General features: G+C 39.6%; 1 protein-coding gene across 1 annotated transcript; it reads left to right on the top strand.

Moving 5' to 3' along the window:
- Window positions 1-1,361: 1,361 nt before the first annotated feature.
- MRPS33 (mitochondrial ribosomal protein S33) lies at window positions 1,362-20,148 on the top strand (the record flags this gene model as incomplete). Its single annotated transcript, XM_081331882.1, is given in 4 exon segments — window positions 1,362-1,373; window positions 1,375-1,493; window positions 3,823-4,080; window positions 18,698-20,148. Coding segments are annotated over 4 exon segments (492 nt in total). The 3' UTR covers window positions 18,801-20,148.
- Window positions 20,149-20,614: the final 466 nt, after the last annotated feature.

The raw sequence follows: 20,614 nt of genomic DNA, 5'->3' as shown, positions 1-20,614 counted from the left end.
GAGAGAGGGAGGGAGGGAAGGAGAGGGTAAAAGGTAAAGGTAAAGGTTCCCCTGCACACGTGTGCTAGTCGTTTCCAACTCTAGGGGCCGGTGCTCATCTCCGTTTCAAAGCCGAAGAGCCAGCGCTTGTCCGAGGACGTCTCCGTGGTCATGTGGCCGGCATGACTAGACGCCAAAGGCGCACGGAACACTGTTACCTTCCCACCGTAGTGGTCCCTATTTTTCTACTTGCATTTTTTACATGCTTTCGAACTGCTAGGTTGGCAGAAGCTGGGACGAGTAACAGGCACTCACTCTGTTACGCGGCACTCGGGATTCAACCCGCCAAACTGCCGACCTTCTGATCGACAAGCTCAGCGTCCTAACCCACTGAGGCACCACGTCCCTTGAAGGAGAGGGAGAGATCCCTATTAAAATGGCAAAAAGCCTTGACATTAATAGAATGCACAGCCTGGTCTACTGAAGCTCTTCCCCCTGAATTCAAAATAATCAATTTCATTCCATCAGTAGCCACAAATTTACAAGAATTGTACTATGCAAAGCTGCTATCCTGCCCAGGCAGGTCCATTTGCCTCACTGAACTCAGTGAGTCTTATTCACTTTATTAATTTACCATTACATTTTCCTCTTGCCTTAAGATTGTCATGCAGAAAAACTATCTATGCAGTTGCTAAAGGTTGGCACATCCAGCACATAATTGACTTTGAATCAGTCACTCTGCCATTCAGCCAACCTACCTCACAGAATTGTTGTTGTTATGAGGAAGACAGGAGGCAAGAGTATTAGGTATGTTTCCACTTCAAGTTATATATTTAAAAAGGTTGAATAAAAATATTATTATCCTGTCTTTTTAAATATATAATTCAAGGTAGCAAACATAACTAATATTCCTGCCTGGTTTGTTGCACTATCAGGCGGATGTTTAGACTGGATTTGGTATTTTTGTCCACCTATTGAGTCATTATTATTATTACTTTATATAACAATAATTTTAATTATGTATTGAATTTAAATTTATTTATTTTATTCGCTTCCCAACTCCAGTGGACTCTTTATGTTTTTTCTCTCTCGGAGCTCATGGTGGCGTTATTTAGCGCCGCCTCCTCCTATTTCCCAAGCAAAAGCAACCTTCTGAGATGTGCTGAGATGGCGTGGAGTCTGTAAAATCTTGGCTGAAATAAAGCTAACGCTGAATAGGAACATAACACTACATAATCCCATTCAAGCACCAGTTCCGCGAAGAGCGCATACTCCAAAGGCCGCTTCGATCCCAAACACTCACCAAACTCCCGATTCCGTACAGTGACGTCACGCCCAGCCTGTTCAAGATGGTAGCATCCATAGAGGAACAGAAAGTCCGCATGCGTATCAGAACGTACCTTCGCTCACATGTTTCCGCCGTTTGGATTTTATCCGTTGACCTGCCCGGAGCGTTTAGGGAGAAGTGCACTTCCTCCGGGTAAAGAGGTGTGCGCGTTTTCAAGAGCTGAAAGGTTAGTAGAGGGGCGAATTGTTTTGTTTTATTTTTTGGGGGTGTTTCTTCAAGCTTTTGTAATTTATTTTAAAAGCAACTTGTGCTTCGTTTGGGTTAGTAAAAAAATGAATGGTTGTGTGTGTTTTTGTGAAGACGAACAGGTGTTTTTTTTTTCCTTTTCTTTGTAAACAATTGAGGTTTTATTTATTTATTAATTTATTTTCCCCAGGGAATGATATAATAGGGTTTGTTAAGAGATGCTTATATGGGCATTTTCTCAGAACATGAAAACAGTTTGCGAGTGTAGTCGTAGATTAATGTATTGGGAATCCGTTGGCTGAAGATGAACGAATGCAATCTGCTGTTCGCTTTCATAAATTTTGCTGCAGGAGTTAGTCTGAAGTGTGGACTTCCAATTCCCAGAATTGCACATCTTAAACTTGCTGGGATTGAAAAACACCGCTTTAAAAGCAAAGGGAATACGTGTCAGTTATTGTAAAACCAATGCTGTTGTTTTCGAATTTTCCTGCCTGAAAATGTTTGGGAAATGATGTGGTTGATTGGTTAACATTCTTAGTTAGAAGATGCTTCAATGGTTGCCTAAAAGAAAAAGTATGGGGAAAAGAAGCTTGATTCCCCTCCCCCACCCTGTGAGACCCATTTATTTAAGGTGTAGAAACAATACCTACTGTGAAATTGGAGAATATCCTTTTCTCCGTTCCATCTTTGCAAAAGTCACATGCTCCAACCTTTTTGTCAAAATGATGAAAGCAGTATCTCATCTTGATGTAAGCTATGCCCTTTTGTATGCACATGTGAAGTCATAGCACATATGGAGAACTGGCAGATCTTATGGCATGTCACTGTTTTCATGATTTGATACATGCAGACACATATACATCTCTATGCAGATACTTTATGTATTATCCAATAGTTCATTCAGACAATTTGGTCAGGGAAATTTCTCCAGAATGCCCCCCCCCCCCTTTTTAAAAAAGATTTGTGATCGAGGGCTTTTCCTCAATGCTTTGTTCCATTGTTTTGAGTCCCCAGAAAAATATTGTAACATAAAAAGCACAGTCCCAATGGCTAAACTTTAATCTGCCTCAGAAATGAGACCAGGAAGTAGTGATATCCTAATAGGTTTGATGCAGGACAAGTTAAAAAAAAGCAACTGCAGGATTCCCCAACTTTGTTTCTTTGCACTGACCATCACTGTCTAATGAGAAAAACAAGCACCAATAATTCTCTTGAACTGCAACTGGGTTTCGTTGGCTCCCTGTGATATAGGTGGGCCTTTTTTAAGTGGCCTATGTCAGGATGCCGATGACTTTAAACTATTTTTAAGCATGGATCTAATATTCTTCAGAAAGAATATTATCCTGTTCATTTAAACATGAAATAATATTTGATCTGTTATTTAAACATGGAAGAGTGCTGAATCCATGTTTGATAGGTCACATGTATAGTGAAGGGTCATGCACTGAAATGGAAGAAAACCTGTCTGACGGGTGACAGGTATGGGGAGAAGAGGTTCTTTCAGTTGATTGGGAGAGCTACTTCCTGTTCAGCTCAAGTCCTTCCACATTTGTTTGACCTCAGGTAACATGCCCAGCAGAGGGAAAATAAATTAACAGGGAGGGAGGGACCAATAAAAGGATCAATTGGGAATGGCAATGCTGGAAGTCTGGTTAGCAACACTCAGAAGTAGCCCATAGATTATTTAGATGAGCTGTGGTGGTGCAGTGATTAGAATGCAGTATTTCAGTCAAATTCTGCCCACAGCCAGGAGTTTGATCCTGATGGCCTCAAGGTTGACTCAGCCTTCCACCCTTCCGAGGTCAGTACAATGAGAAGCCAGATAGCTGGGAGCAATATGCTGATATTTGTAAACTGCTCAGACAGTGCTGTAAAGCACTATGGAGTGGTATATAAGTGTAAGTGCTATTGCCGTAGAGTACAAAAATAGTATAGGAATAGGAAAAAATAGCACAAATAATAATAACAAAAATAAACCTGTAAATGTACTTATTTGTGCAGCCATTGGGTTCTAGGGTGGCCCCTTCTCCTTTTTCCATTGATCAATCCCAGCACAATTGACTTTTCGAGTGAGTCATCTCTCATGACATGGTGCCTGCTTATGTGAAATGCACCTAGGGTTATTATCTCACACTAAGTCATGGCTCACTTCATTGTATTTTGTTGAACACAAATATGCAAAGCTAAAATCCAGTAAACTACATTATTGCTTAATATGGTGTATGATCCTAGCTTTTATATTTAAAAAAAAGAGGAAGCAAATGGTAGAATGTCTTAATGCTACCTTCTTCTCTCACTTTTGGTTGAAGAAGGAGTGCATATGTCCACTTGCCTCGTTTGTACTTGGAGATGTCAGCTCCTCTTTCCAACTATGCCTTACGGATGGCCCGCCTGAGTAAGCAAATATTTGGAGAAGTTGTTCGCCCAACCGATTCTTCATCCATGAAAGTCGTCAAGCTGTTAAGTGAGCAGCCCTTGGCAAAGCGCAAGGAAGTCTATGACTGGTATCCTCCTCACAATACCTACAGTGCTCTCATGTGGAAGCTTCGTTCCTATGGCCTCTACAGGTAATTCAGAGATATGGGAATATGGGGAAGGATAGAGGCAGACTGGCACAGTGACAGTAAATGATAATAATAATAATAATAATAATAATAATAATAATAATAATAATAATAATAATAATAATAATAATAATAATGATGTTGGAAGGGACCTTGGAGGTCATCTAGTCCAACCCCCTGCTCAGGCAGGAAACCTTATACCATTTCAGGCAAATGGCTGTCCAGTCTCTTCTTAAAAACCTCCAGTGTTGGAGCATTCACCACCTTTGGAGGCAGGTTGTTCCACTGGTTAATTGTTCTAACTGTCAGGAAGTTTCTCCTTAGTTCTAGGTTGCTTCTCTCCTTGACGAGTTTCCATCCATTGCTTCTTGTCCTGCTTTCAGGTGCTTTGGAGAATAGCTTGACTCCCTCTTCTTTGTGGTAGCCCCTGAGATATTGGAACACTGCTATCATGTCACCCCTCACCCTTCTCTTCATTAGACCACACATACCCAATTCCAGCAACTGTTCCCTATATGTTTTAGCCTCCAGCCCCCTAATCATCTTTGTTGCTCTTCTCTGTACCCTTTCTAGAGTGATGAATGATGAATCCTCAAGAGTGACTTCTTCTTTTACTTAATGGAAGTATCTGCCAAACACCTAATTAATTTACTTTATTTTTTTGTAATATATTTTATTGATTTTTTTTTAAAAAAACATAAATCACTTAATAATTGGTGAACAGTGTGTTGTCTGGGTTTACATTTATAAAACAATCATTAACAATTGATTTTCATAATCCACACAGTAGTTTTAGCTGATTTCCTCTTTTCCCACAATATCCTCTTTTGCAAACATTGAGTTAATACAATTCTTATTGTTTCGAGAGATATATATATATATATATATATATATATATATATATATATATATATATATATATATATATATATATATATATATATATATATATATATATATATTTGTTATCTCTCGAAACAATAAGAATTGTATTATATATATATTCCCAATGTTCCTAAAAATAATCTCATCAGTATAATATTTCTTTTCTATCCGATCATTCTGGTTGTCTTATCATAGATCCTGTTACAGTCCTTATTTTAATTTATTTCTCCCACCAAATTCTAGGTATTCTTATTGGTAAAGATTTTCTAAAAAAAATTGATTACATTTAAAAATTTGACTCTATTTTTTCCGTATGAACCATCTCACATTTTTGCATTTCCTAAGGGATAGATAAAACAATAAAAAAGAGCAAGAATAAAGAAACATAAAAATAACGTACTAAAAATATATATCCCTCCTAAGCTAATATATATTTGTTTCCAAGATTTCTTATTCTTTATTAACTATAATTAAAAATATGTTTAACCTTTATTCCAATTAATACATCTAATCGTCTAATCCTTTAACTCTTATTCAAAACATTTTAATCCATTATAATTTTCATAAATTCAATCACATTTAAATATCTAAAACATTGCCTTTATCTAAGCTATTTCAACTATTTTTATATTACTCATATCAAGAAAGAGAATAAAAAGGGGGGAAGCATATTATTTAGGGAATTCATCCCTCTTAGAATAACATATATATTCCAAATCCTTTCTATTTCTTTAACCATATTCAAACAAATGTATCTTTTTAAAGTATTCTCTCTGGTAAGTCCCATCATCTGTTTTCTTGGTTTCCACTTTAATCTTTTTCCTTTGCCCAGTATCTTTCATAATCAATGTATTTTGCTGAATCAAAAGGTTTTTCCGTATGTTCGTAAATGTTATTGTAGATATAAAAAGTAAATCAGGTAAAGTGTCTTTCTGCAGGGCTTCTGCCTTTCCATGTTTATTGAAGATCTTTTTCTTTCTCTCCACTTCTCTTATCATTCCCTTTCACTCTGATGTTCCTGACATCTCTACAGTCCATTTTATCCAATCTGTTTTCTTGTCCTCAGATTTATTTTGTAGTCTTACGGGATAAGTTGTTTTTTCCAATTCTTGCAAAAAAATTTCCACTAGAATTAAGTCATGTTTCTTTGTTTTGTTAAGTTCCATCTTTAAGTCTCTATTCTCAATTCTGTATCCATTTATCTGTTCTATCTGCTCCTTCTCAGTTGTTTTCTGGGAATTTTTTTTGTTCTAAAGTTAATTTGGAAATAGATTGATTTATATTTTCAAAGTTATTTTGAATTTCTTTGTGGTTTAAAGTCATTGTTGCTTGAATTAGTTGCAGTATATTATATATCTCCTCCTGTGAGGTATTTTATGTTTTCTTGGTATGTTCTTTCTACATATCTAATCCATGATGGCCAAGAATTTAAGCCCTCGGCCACTCCTTTGTGAGACACCACAGGCCTCGGTATTGTCCCCACTCCTTTTTAACATCTACATTAAACTGCTAGGTGAGATCATATGGGATGAGATATTATCAGTATGCTGATGATATACAGCTGTACATCTGCATCCTGGGTGATGCTGTGACTGCCCTTTCTCGGCTGAACCCAAGCAAGATGGAGTGGCTGTGGGTGCAAGGAACCTCTGGAGCTGGCGGTTTATCATCATTAACTCTGGATGGGGTTGCACTACCCCAGACAGATACGGTGTGCAAGTTGGGGGTCCTCCTGGACTTATGACTCCTGCTCAAAGGGCAGGTGGTAGTCGTGGCTAGGAGAGCCTTTGTGTAACTATGTGTTGTGCACCAGTTGTGCCCTTACATGGATCCCGAGGCCGTGCGCGTGGTCACTTGTATCCTTATCTTCTCATGGGTGGCTTACTGCAACATGCTCTACATAGGGTTACCCCTGAAGAGTATTTAGAAGCTTCAGCTAGTGCAGAATGCAGCAGTGTGCACAGCCTGGGAGCTCCTAGGGCTGAACATGTAACACTATTACTACGCAAGTTGCATTGGTTGCTGGTGTACTTCTGGATCCAGTTCAAAATGTTGATCATTACTTTTAAAGCACTACATGGTCCAGGCTCCAGGGTATCTGAGGAGCTGTCTCTCTCTGATGGGACAAGCCCACCCCACGTATGCCAGCGGAAGAGGCCTACTACCGATCCTGTCTGCTAAGGTATTGAAGCAGGCAAGATCAAAGAGAAGAGCCTTTTCTGCTGTGGCCCCATCTCAATGGAACATTCTTCCACCAGAGATTAGAGTTGCCCCCTCCTTTTGGCCTTCTGGAAGGGAATCAAAACCTGGCTTCGCCAGTTGGCCTGGGGTCCTGAGGAGGGCACTCAACCTCTGGAGGTGACTGACGGGGTAAGAAGACCTCATCCCCATCCCATCTGGCTCTTCGCTATCTTAGCTTGGTTTTAATATATTGCTTAATAAGGTTTTAACTTTGTCCCAGAGGTGCTTTTTCAAAAGCCAACTGGACTTTTTTGGTTCTTTCCTTTTCAGGCCTTTCTGAAAGTCTAGGAAGTTCACAATAAAGACCAAATTATTTATTTATTTATTTATTATTGGGATTTATATGCCGCCCTATCTCCCAAAGGACTCAGGGCGGCTAACAACAACATACAATAATACAGAAGTTAAAAGAAAAAATAAATTAATGGCCCTGTAGAATAAATTAAAATTAAAATAAGTTAAAAATTAAAGTTAAAAAATTAAAAACATAAATTAAAATCCCTGTCAGTCCAGGTCAGCCTGGTGGAAAAGGAGTGTTTTGAGGCCGCGGCGAAAGGACTGGAGATCTGGGGCCATCCGAAGCTCAGGGGGAAGCTGGTTCCATAGGGCTGGCGCTCCCACAGAGAAGGCCCTCCCCCTGGGGGTCGCCAGCCGACATTGTCTAGCCGACGGCACCCTGAGGAGGCCCTCTCTGTGTGAGCGTACTGGGCGATGGGAGATCGTTCCCGGCAGCAGATGGCCCTGCAAGTATCCCGGGCCTAAGCCATGTAGGGCTTTAAAGGTAAGTACCAGCACCTTAAATCTCACCCGGAGGACAACCGCTAACCAATGCAGCTCATGCAGGAGGGGTGTAATATGGGAGTATCGGGGTGCTCCCATCACTACCCGCACGGCCGCACTCTGCACCAGCTGAAGCCTCTGGGTGGTCTTCAAGGGCAGCCCCATGTAGAGAGCATTGCAGTAATCTATACGGGAGGTAACGAGTGCGTGGGTGACTGTACGTAGGGCATCTCGGTCCAGAAAGGGGCGCAACTGGCGTACCAGGCGAACCTGGGCAAATGCCCCCCTAGCCCAAATGCCTTTTGAAAAAGCCCCTTTGGGACAACCATGACCTGGATGATTGAAAATCTCCACAGAAATTTTTAAACTTTGTGTTGTTTTAATCTTTTTTTTTTGCTTGTTTTGATAATTTGTAAGTCACCCAGAGTCACCTTGTAAGGAATATGGGCTGCGAAAAAATAATAACAAATAAATAAATAGAAACACTGACTGAAAGGAGAAGATGGTTTGCTCTCTGCTAAGTCTCTAATTGTTTAACTTCATAAGATTCTAGCAGTATCCATACCATGCAAAATTTTACATACAGTACCTCTATCATGTTTTCCTTATTAAGTTTGTTCAGCTAAGCTGTTCTGTGTGTTGTGGCTGTTCTTCATGTCAGGAATTATTTTGTAATAGTTGTGTAATTTGTTTGGCTTTGATTTAATGTGTTGTGTGAACTAAAGCACTGTGGATTGTAAGCTGTGGATTTGCACGTGTGATTATTCAGCTGTTCCAAACCTTACATCCTATCCTTTTCTACATGGATTGATATTACCCATTTGTACAAAGGGGTGACACTTTGATAACAATGTTATACCTGCATTCTTGTAGATTTTGATGTACATGTAAGTGCCTATGCTCATATCCTACGAAATAAATGTAAGACATAAAGTGCTTTATTTATTTATGCGCTCTTGCCAGCCAAAATATCATAAATCTGTGGATCTCATGGCATCTTGCAAGGTTTTGAGATCCTTGCCTTAGAATGATAACTAAACCCAGCAATTTATTCAATCCAAGTTAAGCAAACTATGGCTTATGCATGAACATAGAGAAAAGCCCAAAGTCTTTTTTGTATTTATTAAAAAACAGTTTGTTCAGGCTTAAATGCTCACTCCTTTCTAGGATTTCAGATCCTGGTTTGTTTCCTAGCTAAAGTTTCAAAAGTAAACCCCCAAGTTATTTTATAATTTGTTAAAAATCAGGAGATGCTTCTAATTTCCTTTTTTCTGACATGCACAAAAATAGGAAGTGTATAGATATGAGCCCCTTCATGGATTACTGCCTTGTCGTGGCGAAGGGGCTTGCGTAATTCAATGAAGCTATGAGCTATGCCGTGCAGGGCCACCCAAGATGGACAGGTCATAGCTGAGAGTTCTGACAAAACGTGATCCACTGGAGAAGGAAATGGCAACCCACTCCAGTATCTTTGCCATGAAAACCCTATGGACAGTACCAAAAGGCAAAACGATATGACGCTGGAAGATGAGCCCCTCAGGTCGGAAGGCGTCCAATATGCTACTGGGGAAGAGCAGAGGGCTAGTACTAGTAGCGCCAGAAAGAATGAAGCGACTGGGCCAAAGCCGAAAGGACGCTCAGCTGTGGATATGTCTGGTGGTGAAAGGAAAGTCCGATGCTGTAAAGATTTTTTCTCCATAGGAACCTGGAATGTAAGATCCATGAATCAAGGCAAGCTGGACGTGGTCAAACAAAAGATGACAAGACTGAACATCGACATCTTAGGTATCAGCGAACTAAAATGGACAGGAATGGGTGAATTTAATTCAGATGACCATCAGGTATACTACTGCGGGCAAGAATCCCTCAGAAGAAATGGAGTAGCCTTCATAGTCAATAAAAGAGTAGGAAAATCAATACTGGGATACAATCCTCAAAATGACAGAATGATCTCAGTTCGAATCCAAGGCAAACCATTCAATATCACAGTAGTCCAAGTCTATGCCCCAACCACCAGTGCTGAAGAGGATGAAATTGACCGGTTCTATGAAGCCCTACAGCACCTTATAGAAGTAACACCAAAAAATGATGTCCTTATCATCATGGGGGATTGGAATGCTAAAGTAGGAAGCCAAAAGATAACTGGAATAACAGGCAAGTTTGGCCTTGGAGTACAAAATGAAGCAGGGCACAGGCTGATAGAATTTTGTCAAGAGAATACGATGGTCATAGCAAACACTCTTTTCCAACAACCCAAGAGACGGCTCTACACATGGACATCACCAGACGGTCAACACAGAAATCAGATTGACTATATGCTCTGCAGCCAAAGATGGAGAAGCTCTATACAGTCGGTAAAAACAAGACCAGGAGCTGACTGTGGCTCAGACCATGAGCTTCTCCTTGCAAAGTTTAGGCTTAAACTGAAGAAAGCAGGGAAAAGCACTAGGCCACTCAGGTATGAATTAAATCATATCCCTGTTGAATATACAGTAGAGGTGACAAATAGATTTAAGGAATTAGATCTGATAGACAGAGTGCCTGAAGAACTATGGACAGAGGTTCGCGACATTGTACAACAGGTAGCAACCAAAACCATCCCAAAGAAAAAGAAATGCAAGAAAGCAAAATGGCTGTCTGAGGAAGCTTTGCAAATAGCTGAGGAAAGGAGGGAAGCGAAAGGCAAGGGAGAAAAACATAGATATGCCCAATTGAATGCAGAATTCCAGAGAATAGCTAGAAGAGATAAGAATGCCTTCTTAAATGAACAGTGCAAAGAAATAGAAGAAAACAATAGAATAGGGAGGACCAGAGATCTTTTCAAGAAAATTGGAGAGATGAAGGGAACGTTTAATGCAAAAATGGGCATGATAAAGGACCAAAATGGCAGGGACCTAACAGAGGCAGAAGAGATTAAGAAGAGGTGGCAAAATTACACAGAAGAACTATACAAGAATGAGCTTAACGTCCCAGATAATCACAATGAGGTGGTCACTGACCTCGAGCCAGACATCCTAGAATGTGAGGTGAAGTGGGCCTTAGAAAAGCTGAGCAACAACAAAGCTAGTGGAGGTGACAGTATTCCAGCTGAGCTATTCAAAATCTTAAAAGACAGTGCAGTAAAAGTGCTACACTCAATTTGCCAGCAAATTTGGAAAACTCAACAGTGGCCACAGGATTGGAAAAGATCAGTTTACATTCCAATTCCAAAGAAAGGCAGTGCCAAAGAATGTTCAAACTATCGCACCATTGCACTCATTTCTCATGCTAGTAAAGTCATGCTTAAAATCCTACAAGCTAGACTCCAGCAGTATGTGGATCGAGAACTACCAGAAGTACAGGCAGGATTTCGAAGAGGCAGAGGAACTAGAGATCAAATTGCCAACATACGCTGGATAATGGAGAAAGCTAGGGAGTTCCAGAAAAACATCTACTTCTGCTTCATTGACTATGCTAAAGCCTTTGATTGTGTGGATCATAACAAACTGTGGCAAGTTCTTAAAGAGATGGGAGTACCAGACCATCTTATTTGTCTCTTGAGAAACCTATATGCGGGTCAAGAAGCAACAGTGAGAACTGGACACGGAACCACTGATTGGTTCAAAATTGGGAAAGGAGTCCGGCAAGGCTGTATACTGTCGCCCTGCCTATTTAACTTATATGCAGAGTACATCATGAGAAAGGCAGGGCTAGATGAATCAAAAGTTGGAATTAAGATTGCCGGAAGAAATATCAACAACCTAAGATACGCAGATGATACCACTCTAATGGCAGAAAGTGAAGAAGAACTAAAGAGCCTCTTGTTGCGGGTGAAGAAGGAGAGTGCAAAACTTGGGTTGAAACTTAACATTAAGAAAACCAAGATCATGGCATCTGGCCCTCTCAATTCTTGGCAAATAGATGGGGAAGAAATGGAGGTAGTGACAGATTTTGTTTTCCTGGGCTCCAAGATCACTGCAGATGGGGACTGTAGCCAAGAAATTAAAAGACGCTTGCTCCTGGGGAGGAAAGCCATGGCAAATCTAGACAGCACACTAAAAAGCAGAGACATCACCCTGTCAACAAAAGTGTGTATAGTCAAGGCTATGGTCTTCCCAGTTGCAATGTATGGCAGTGAAAGTTGGACCATAAGAAAGGCTGAGCGCCAAAGAATTGAAGCCTTTGAACTATGGTGCTGGAGAAGACTCCTGCGAGTCCCTTGGACTGCAAGGCGATCAAACCGGTCAGTCCTAGAGGAGATCAATCCTGACTGCTCTTTAGAAGGCCAGAACCTGAAGCTAAAACTCAAATACTTTGGCCACCTAATGAGAAGGAAGGACTCACTGGAGAAGAGCCTAATGCTGGGAAAGATCGAGGGCAATAGAAGAAGGGGACGACAGAGAATGAGGTGGCTGGATGGAGTCACTAAAGCAGTAGGCGTGAGCTTAAATGGACTCCAGAAGATGGTAGAAGACAGGAAGGCCTGGAGGAATGTTGTCCATAGGGTTGCGATGGGTCAGACACGACTTCGCAGCTAACAACAACAACAACATAGATATGAGGCTTGTTATGTTTTATTCATATGGCAAGAAATTGGTTTCATGTTAAGCTAAAAACTTACAACAATACTGTGATGGTTCCGACAGATGAAACCCTTTAAAAGAACTTGGAGGCATTGTTTACCTTAAAAAATCTTTTATTCGAGAAACAAAATATCGGCACTACATAGGTAAAGCCAAAAACTGAATTCCCCTCCCCTGGGCACAAAATAGCAAAGCACAATTCCCTCCTCCAATTAACAGTCATAAATCACATTCCCCAATTAGCTGGAAGTGTGGGCTTTCTCCCCAGCTCTCCAGCCCCCCAAATCTTTATCAACTCTGGGCGGCAAGAACCTTGGACTCCCACGGCTGTGTTATTATTGTTATGACTAACTGGACTCTCATCCACATCCCCCCTCCCAGCATCAACTAACTAAAAGCAAAGAGAAAAAATGGCTGCATTTCCATCTGTTGTCAAAGCAAGAACATCCGATGTTAGCAACGTTGACAAGTACATTGAGTTAACAAATGCAGCATTTCTTACATTTAAAACATCCTGAATGCTGCTATTTTTAAAAACCATATAATGGCAATCTAGATGTGCTCTTCACTGTTGGGGAGATAATGGCAAAGGAAAGGGGCTTCCCTTTGGCACAGAAAAATATAAATTATATGCTAGAATTTTACAAGCTTCTTTATTAACTGATCCCTTTCTCAGAAAACCTGCAAGGGCTCTCGAGCTGAAATATGTTTGGCTGCAGGCAGTAAGCATTTTATGGAAGTGGAACAGAATCAAGGTCTGTGTGGTACTTTGTGAACAGCTAACAATATTAACAGCTCTACAGCCTTGAGGAAATGATATTATCTGGCTAATGGACAAATAATGCAACTGGGAAATATAAATCAGAGTTAAATCCCTAATTCAATGCATGGCTCTTTAATCAGACTTGGCTTTATTAAAAGGTTTTGTTCATTTTGTTAGTTTAAGCAGAATGCTCTATTCAGTTAATCAAAAGATGTGAAAGGAACTCTTGGTAGTCTTATTTTAAGTTCTTTAGAATTATGTATATGGTCTCTAACAGATTTAATTGTACCATAAGCAATTTAAAAACATCCAGTTGTGCACAATTAAAAAGGTGGCTGGGATAGATTAAGGAGAACTTTGCAGGATATTCAGAGAAAAAAAGTATGGTAGGATGTTTGGGTTTTGGGGTTTTTTTAGCAATATTGGGAATTTACATTTGTGTTTAACATTCTGTCAGTGAGACTTCATATACATAATCCTACTGTTAAAAAACTAACCTGATATGATTATGACATGACATTTTGAAAAAAAAATGTATCAAGAACTTTCTAGTGGTTTCAGAGCTACTTTTTCATACATGAATGTGCAAAACAATTCTGAATTAGTTTATCCCAGTGTTTCTCAATTTGGAAACTAAGATGTGCAAGCCTCAACTCAGGAAACCCAAATAGGTTGACTGTGGAATTCTGGGAGTTGAAGTCCACACTTCTTGAAGTTGCCATGGTTGAAAAACACTAACCCAGAGTTCCCCAATATTTCCGGCTTTGCAGACCGTCAGGGTGGGTGGGAGAGGGGATGGTTCCGTGTGAGCGCCCACAAGCACATGTGTGCAGCTCCATTTGCACAAGTGGCATGTACATATGCCTGCCGCTCACTTAAATGGAGTGTGAACAAGCGCTCACCCCCTGCTCCCTCAAGTGAGGATGTGCGTGTGCATGCTTTCCGGCCGTTTCTGCGGCCCAGTTGCAAACCCCTTAAAGCCCTCTAGTGCAGAGGTCCCCAACCTTTTAGGCACCAGGGACTGGTTCCGTGGAGAGAGGTTTTTCCACGGACCAGAGGGTGTGTGGTTTTGTGTGCTGCCTGCATCTCGCGGATGGTGCTTTGCTTGTTTGTGCGGCCCGGCTGCTGGCATGCTGTGGCCCAGTACTGGTCCACGGACTGGGGGTTGGGGACCCCTGCTCTAGTGGGCCACAGACCACAGTTTGGGGACCCTTGCACTACTCTATCCCTTCTTGGAGCTTTAAATGAGTCAGACTATAACTTTCAGAATTCCCAAACAAAATTCCCTACATTATAGAATATTTTATTCCAAGGCTGAGATAAGTTGTTCTTGGTCCATCTATTTCATTCATAAATTCCAGAGGCAGACTTTCCATCACAGTTGATTTCATAAAAGTTATCAAACTTTTCATACTTACGACCACTGCAGCATCCTCAAGGTCACATGATCAAAATTTGGTTGCTTAGCGAGTGGTTCACATTTATGACGGCTGCAGTGTCCCAGGGTCATGTGATCACTTTTTGCAACCTTCTGACAAGCAAAGTCAATGGGGAAGCCAGTTTCATTCAACAACCATACTACTAACTTAAAAACTGCCGTGATTCACTTAACAACTGTTGCAAGAAAGGTCATAAAATGGGACAAAACTCACTTGACAAATGTCTCAACTACTTAAATTTTGAACTCAATTGTGTTCGTAAGTCAAGGACTATCTACAGAAACTTAACAATTGCTGTGCATCTGCCAGTTTGCCTTTCGACCCTTCTGGCCATCCAGAAATCTGATAGTCCCCTTTGAGAACCCTTGTAGCGCAGTGGTTAGAATGCAGTATTGCAGGCTAACTCTGCCAATTGCCAGGAGTTTGATCCTAACCGGCTCCAGCCTTCCATCCTTCCGAGGTCAGTAAAATGAGGGCCCAGACTGGGGACTCTATAAACTGCTTAGTAGGGCTGTAAAGCACTATCAAGTGGTATATAAGTCTAAGTGCTATTGCCAGTGATCTTTGCTCATGACCCCCCCCCCCAGTGCTCTCAAAATGCTCATGACCATTTTGAGAACTCCTACCATAGCTTAGCAATTCCTATTAATGATGTGCAGGAATAAGAAAAAACATTACCCAGCCCCAAATCAACTAGTAAAGATAATGTTAATTGCAGCAGATGGTTCCTATGTTATTAGAAGAGTAGTTGACCAAAATTATTACCTCACATAGCATGTATTTTATATAGCCCCTTAGCTTTTTGTAAACTGGGTGTTAATGTTAAGCCAGTTGATACCAAAGAAATATTTGCGTTTTTTTAAAAATTTGTTGCTTTTAAATTCAATTTACTTTTCTCATGTGCTTAATTTGGGCTCTGTATTCATATAGGCCAGGGGTGTCAAACTCGCGACGTCACCTGACGTCGTGCGACGTATCAGAGCTTTTTCCCCATTGCCGGCAATGGGGTGGGCACGGTTTTGTCGTGACGCATCCGGCACGCAGGCTGGCAGTTTGACACCCCTGATATAGACCATGGATCCAGGTTGTCAATTTTGTGTGTATTCCATTGGCATGGTTATGGCCACCTTTAAAGTTATTTCACCCCTTCTATTCCTGAGTTAAAGTCAAATAAATGTGATATGCTAAAGTCGGTCCTGCAGAGAAATAATATGTGCATGTACCATAACAGTGCAAAAAGTGTGTGTATGTGCATGCATGTGTTACAGCTGGACACATCTGTAGCTAAAGGGTTGTGGATTGGATGGTAGGAAAATCAACATTTGATTTAAAATTAGGCCACAGAAATTCAGCAATTAATATTGAAGGGAACACATACTATAGAATCTTATAAACCTTTTTTCAGGGGGTTGTGGACCCCTGTTCTAAAGAGATTTCCCACATTTGCTGACGTATTAAATAAACCTTTTTCAAAAAGAAAAGGGAGCTTTTCAGAATCTTGTAACTGAAAATTATAGGGTACAATCAGTACTTTTCTGCTGGTGAGAATAATTATGCTTTAATGAAAAGATTCGCACTCTAGGATATGTTTTTCATTATATCTGCCTACTCAAGTTGACTCTTGGCATACACTTCCTAAACGAGGGCATGAATAATTTAAGAAATCGTCACTAAAAGTGAGAGTGGTCTTCTGTTTCATGTTCACATCATTTAACTTGGCTTTAAATCACTTACTAGTTATCAATTGATGTTCCATTTTAAAAAAGAAAATATTGTTAATTATATCTGACTACCAGTAGTTCCAGGCTGGTTTTCTTTTTCAAAAGCTTCTCTGTAGATTCACGAAGGAGTCCATGAAGTGTTATGGTTTCCTGTGTCATAGGCAAGAACCAGAATTCAGTGGTTGAATAGGTTCTTCATATGCCCATCTTCAGTTAGATCTGTGTATCCTAAACTCAGCAAATTTAAGATGTATGGACTTCAATTTCTAGCATTCTTAGTAATAGCCATCCTATCATGGGAGTTCTAGAGACTGGAGTCCACATATCATAAAGTGGCTGAGATTGGGAAACAGAACCAAAGCTAGAAAAAGCTTTTAAAAGATCTAGAAATCCAGGGCTATTTGGGAAATAGATTTATCCCTAAATACAGTTGTTAGTGTGTTGGATTAAGATTAGGGGGACCAAGTACAAATCCTGTTAGCTCTGAAGCTGACTGCTGGATTTGCACAACACGTTGATGTACAAACGAATCAATCTCATGTTACCCTGGAATCCTTCGCCGTTCCAGTTACCCGTTGGTTCAGTAAGTTGTGCAAATTCAGAAAAATTGAGTCAAGGAAAAATAAGTAGGCATTATGTACAAAGCTACAGATTGGCATTAGAACTGCTGTTTAGAAAAGAATCATAGGTTAATGATTCATTCCATAACATCTTCTGTTTCATGTTCACATCATTTAACTTGGCTTTAAATCACTTACTAGTTATCAATTGATGTTCCATTTTAAAAAAGAAAATATTGTTAATTATATCTGACTACCAGTAGTTCCAGGCTGGTTTTCTTTTTCAAAAGCTTCTCTGTAGATTCACGAAGGAGTCCATGAAGTGTTATGGTTTCCTGTGTCATAGGCAAGAACCAGAATTCAGTGGTTGAATAGGTTCTTCATATGCCCATCTTCAGTTAGATCTGTGTATCCTAAACTCAGCAAATTTAAGATGTATGGACTTCAATTTCTAGCATTCTTAGTAATAGCCATCCTATCATGGGAGTTCTAGAGACTGGAGTCCACATATCATAAAGTGGCTGAGATTGGGAAACAGAACCAAAGCTAGAAAAAGCTTTTAAAAGATCTAGAAATCCAGGGCTATTTGGGAAATAGATTTATCCCTAAATACAGTTGTTAGTGTGTTGGATTAAGATTAGGGGGACCAAGTACAAATCCTGTTAGCTCTGAAGCTGACTGCTGGATTTGCACAACACGTTGATGTACAAACGAATCAATCTCATGTTACCCTGGAATCCTTCGCCGTTCCAGTTACCCGTTGGTTCAGTAAGTTGTGCAAATTCAGAAAAATTGAGTCAAGGAAAAATAAGTAGGCATTATGTACAAAGCTACAGATTGGCATTAGAACTGCTGTTTAGAAAAGAATCATAGGTTAATGATTCATTCCATAACATCTCTGTAACTGCTGCCAACTTAGTCAGATCAGTTTTCCTGTATTTCTAAAAGGCATCATACTGAGGTTGATCACTCTTATCATCATGTTTGCTGAAGATGAAAATTATACTCCAGTAGATCTAGAGGCCATCAGAATGCAAATGACCCACTGTCTGTAAGGAGTATCAGTCCTTTCATTCGTCACCATGCAGTCAGAGCTAAAGAAGCTTCTTGGATGAGAAGCAAAACATCTTTAAAGAAAAACAAGAAAGTCCAGTTTCCTCATGAAAAAAAGCATCTTTGGGACAAGTTGACCCACTGTTCTTTGTTCACCCTCAAGTACTGTAATACTGCTATGTCACCCCTAGTCCTTATTTTCTCTAGAGTAGCCATATACAAATGCTGCGACCTTTCTTCATATGTGTTAGTCTCCAGGCCTTCAATCATCTTAGTTGCTCTTCTCTGCACTTTTTCCAAAGTCTCAACATCCTTTTTGTAATGTGGTGACCAATACTGGATGCAGTGTTCAAGGTGTGTTCTTACTAAGGCTTTATAAAGTAGTACTAATATTTTCACATGATTTAGATTCCATGCCTCTGTCTATACAACCAAGGATTGTATTAGCTTTTTTGGTATTTCACATTTAAGTATTCCACATTTAAGAAAATTAAATACTGTATGTTGCTTCATCTCAGCTTGCCCGTTGGTTAAAACTGGAAATCATTTTAATTTGAGATTAAATAAAGCGGATGTGTACTTTGACTCATTCCTTGTGTTTGCCCTTTTGATTTAGGGATGAACATGCAGATTTTAAAGATGAGATGAAACGATTGAGAAAGCTGCGTGGAAAAGGACCCCCCAAGAAAGGAGAAGGAAAGAGAGCTCTGAAGAAATAGAAGCACTATTAGGCAACAAATATATTTAATAAAACATCTTGGAACAGGTGGCACCTTTATTTAGTACTTTAGTTTGAAGGGGATTTTTTTCCATCCAATAGAAGGTTCCTTCCCATTTCAGGACTGGAATCTTTTTGCCCTATGATGTCAGTGTAATTAATCTGTATTATCAACATAGATACCAAAACCACAGAGGTGAGTCCAATCATTTCAGTCTTTCCAACCCATTTTTTTCTCTGGTTAGGAGGGAGGGTTAGTATTCAGTGGAAACATTCCATACAGTTGGCATTACCCTTATAAGACTAGTATTTACATCATGGGTAGATGTAAAAAAAAAATGTTAGTCAAATGTAATAAAGTTAAAAAAAAGTACAACAGTTGTGATACAGTTAGAAAAAGTGATTGTTTATTATTAAAATAAACTAAAACTTAAAACAAGATCCATATAATTTTGAACTAGTTCAGCTCTTTAATAGTCTTAAATCTAGACCACGTTGAACCGTATTACTTCATTTTCTCAAGACATTACTATCTAAAGATATTTTAAAACTTGATGTGAATTTCTTGAGTTCTTTAACATCCGTACTGCAGATTTCATTCTACCAATGCAGGATAATTTCATTTTCCTAACACCAGGGTTCATAGAGCCATAAAATATTAACTTCCAAATTGTTGGAATATAATTCAACATCACATACACATCTTTTATTGCTATGTTTTTTCCCAAGGGTTGCATCAATGTACATAATAACCAAGAAAGAGCCATAAAAGAATATGGACAACTCTTATGAGTCAGAGAACTCCCAAATTTGTTACAATGCTAAAAGAAGACAAAACTGATATTCAGCATTTTTTCAAATATTGTTTCCAACCCACTTTTTTCTCTGGTCAGGAGGGAAGGTAAGTGTAGACCAGAAGAAGACCCATGCAGATTTTTTTTAAATCATGGAATTCTGGGACATATATTGGGGAATAGAAGCTCTGCTGAACTCTTCCTCACCATGTCCAAAAAAATAAAAGATTGTGGGAGTTGCAGTCTGCTATTATCTGAAAAGTCATAAATTTCCTCTTTCTGGTTTACATTCATGCAAAACACCGCAGTGTGTTTACCCAGCCTTTGACATAGTCTATCTAAGCTACAATTAGTTTGGTTCATTCACAACCAAACAAATCACAATATGGTACAAAAGTGCATTGAACTAAACCATAGAGTTCTTCCTAAAAGATACCTAAATATTCCTTTAAATAGTAAAAAGCATGGTTCTAAAAGAATAAATTAATTAGATATACCAATGGGGAAAAAAAGTCTGGTACTGAAAATCCATATACACAAGGATATTTCTATAAATGTGCATCTTTCAGGCTAGCCTTACAGTGCTGGATGGGTAGCCTGCTTTTTGGTAGGAATATGTGTCTGAATAGAGCCAAAAGTTACTTGTTTGTCTATCTTGTAAGATGCTTATTTCAACCAACATGTTGCAGTTTACTCAAAATCAACACAATGAAACAGGTAAGTAATAACATAATATTACACAATATAACAGAAAAGCAACTATGATGGTGTACAACCATACAAATTATTAGATTCCAAATGCCTATGAAAGAGCTCAGGCGGAGATTCCTGAGCCTCCATGCATCTCACTTGACAAAGTAAAGTATCCTAAGCTTTGCCACCTGGATTTAACATACAGAATGGTAGGTTCTGCCTCGAAGACAGCCCTCAAGTACCTTAACTCAAGGAATATAGGGCATTAAGACCATCTCTTACATTTGTAGCACGAGTGTTATGTAGTGTTAATGATTTTCACCTGTCA

This window comes from Vipera berus (assembly GCF_964194415.1).
Source record: "Vipera berus genome assembly, chromosome: 6".
NCBI classification, from domain to species: Eukaryota; Metazoa; Chordata; class Lepidosauria; order Squamata; family Viperidae; genus Vipera; species Vipera berus.
This window is presented reverse-complemented; position numbering and strand designations above follow the sequence as displayed.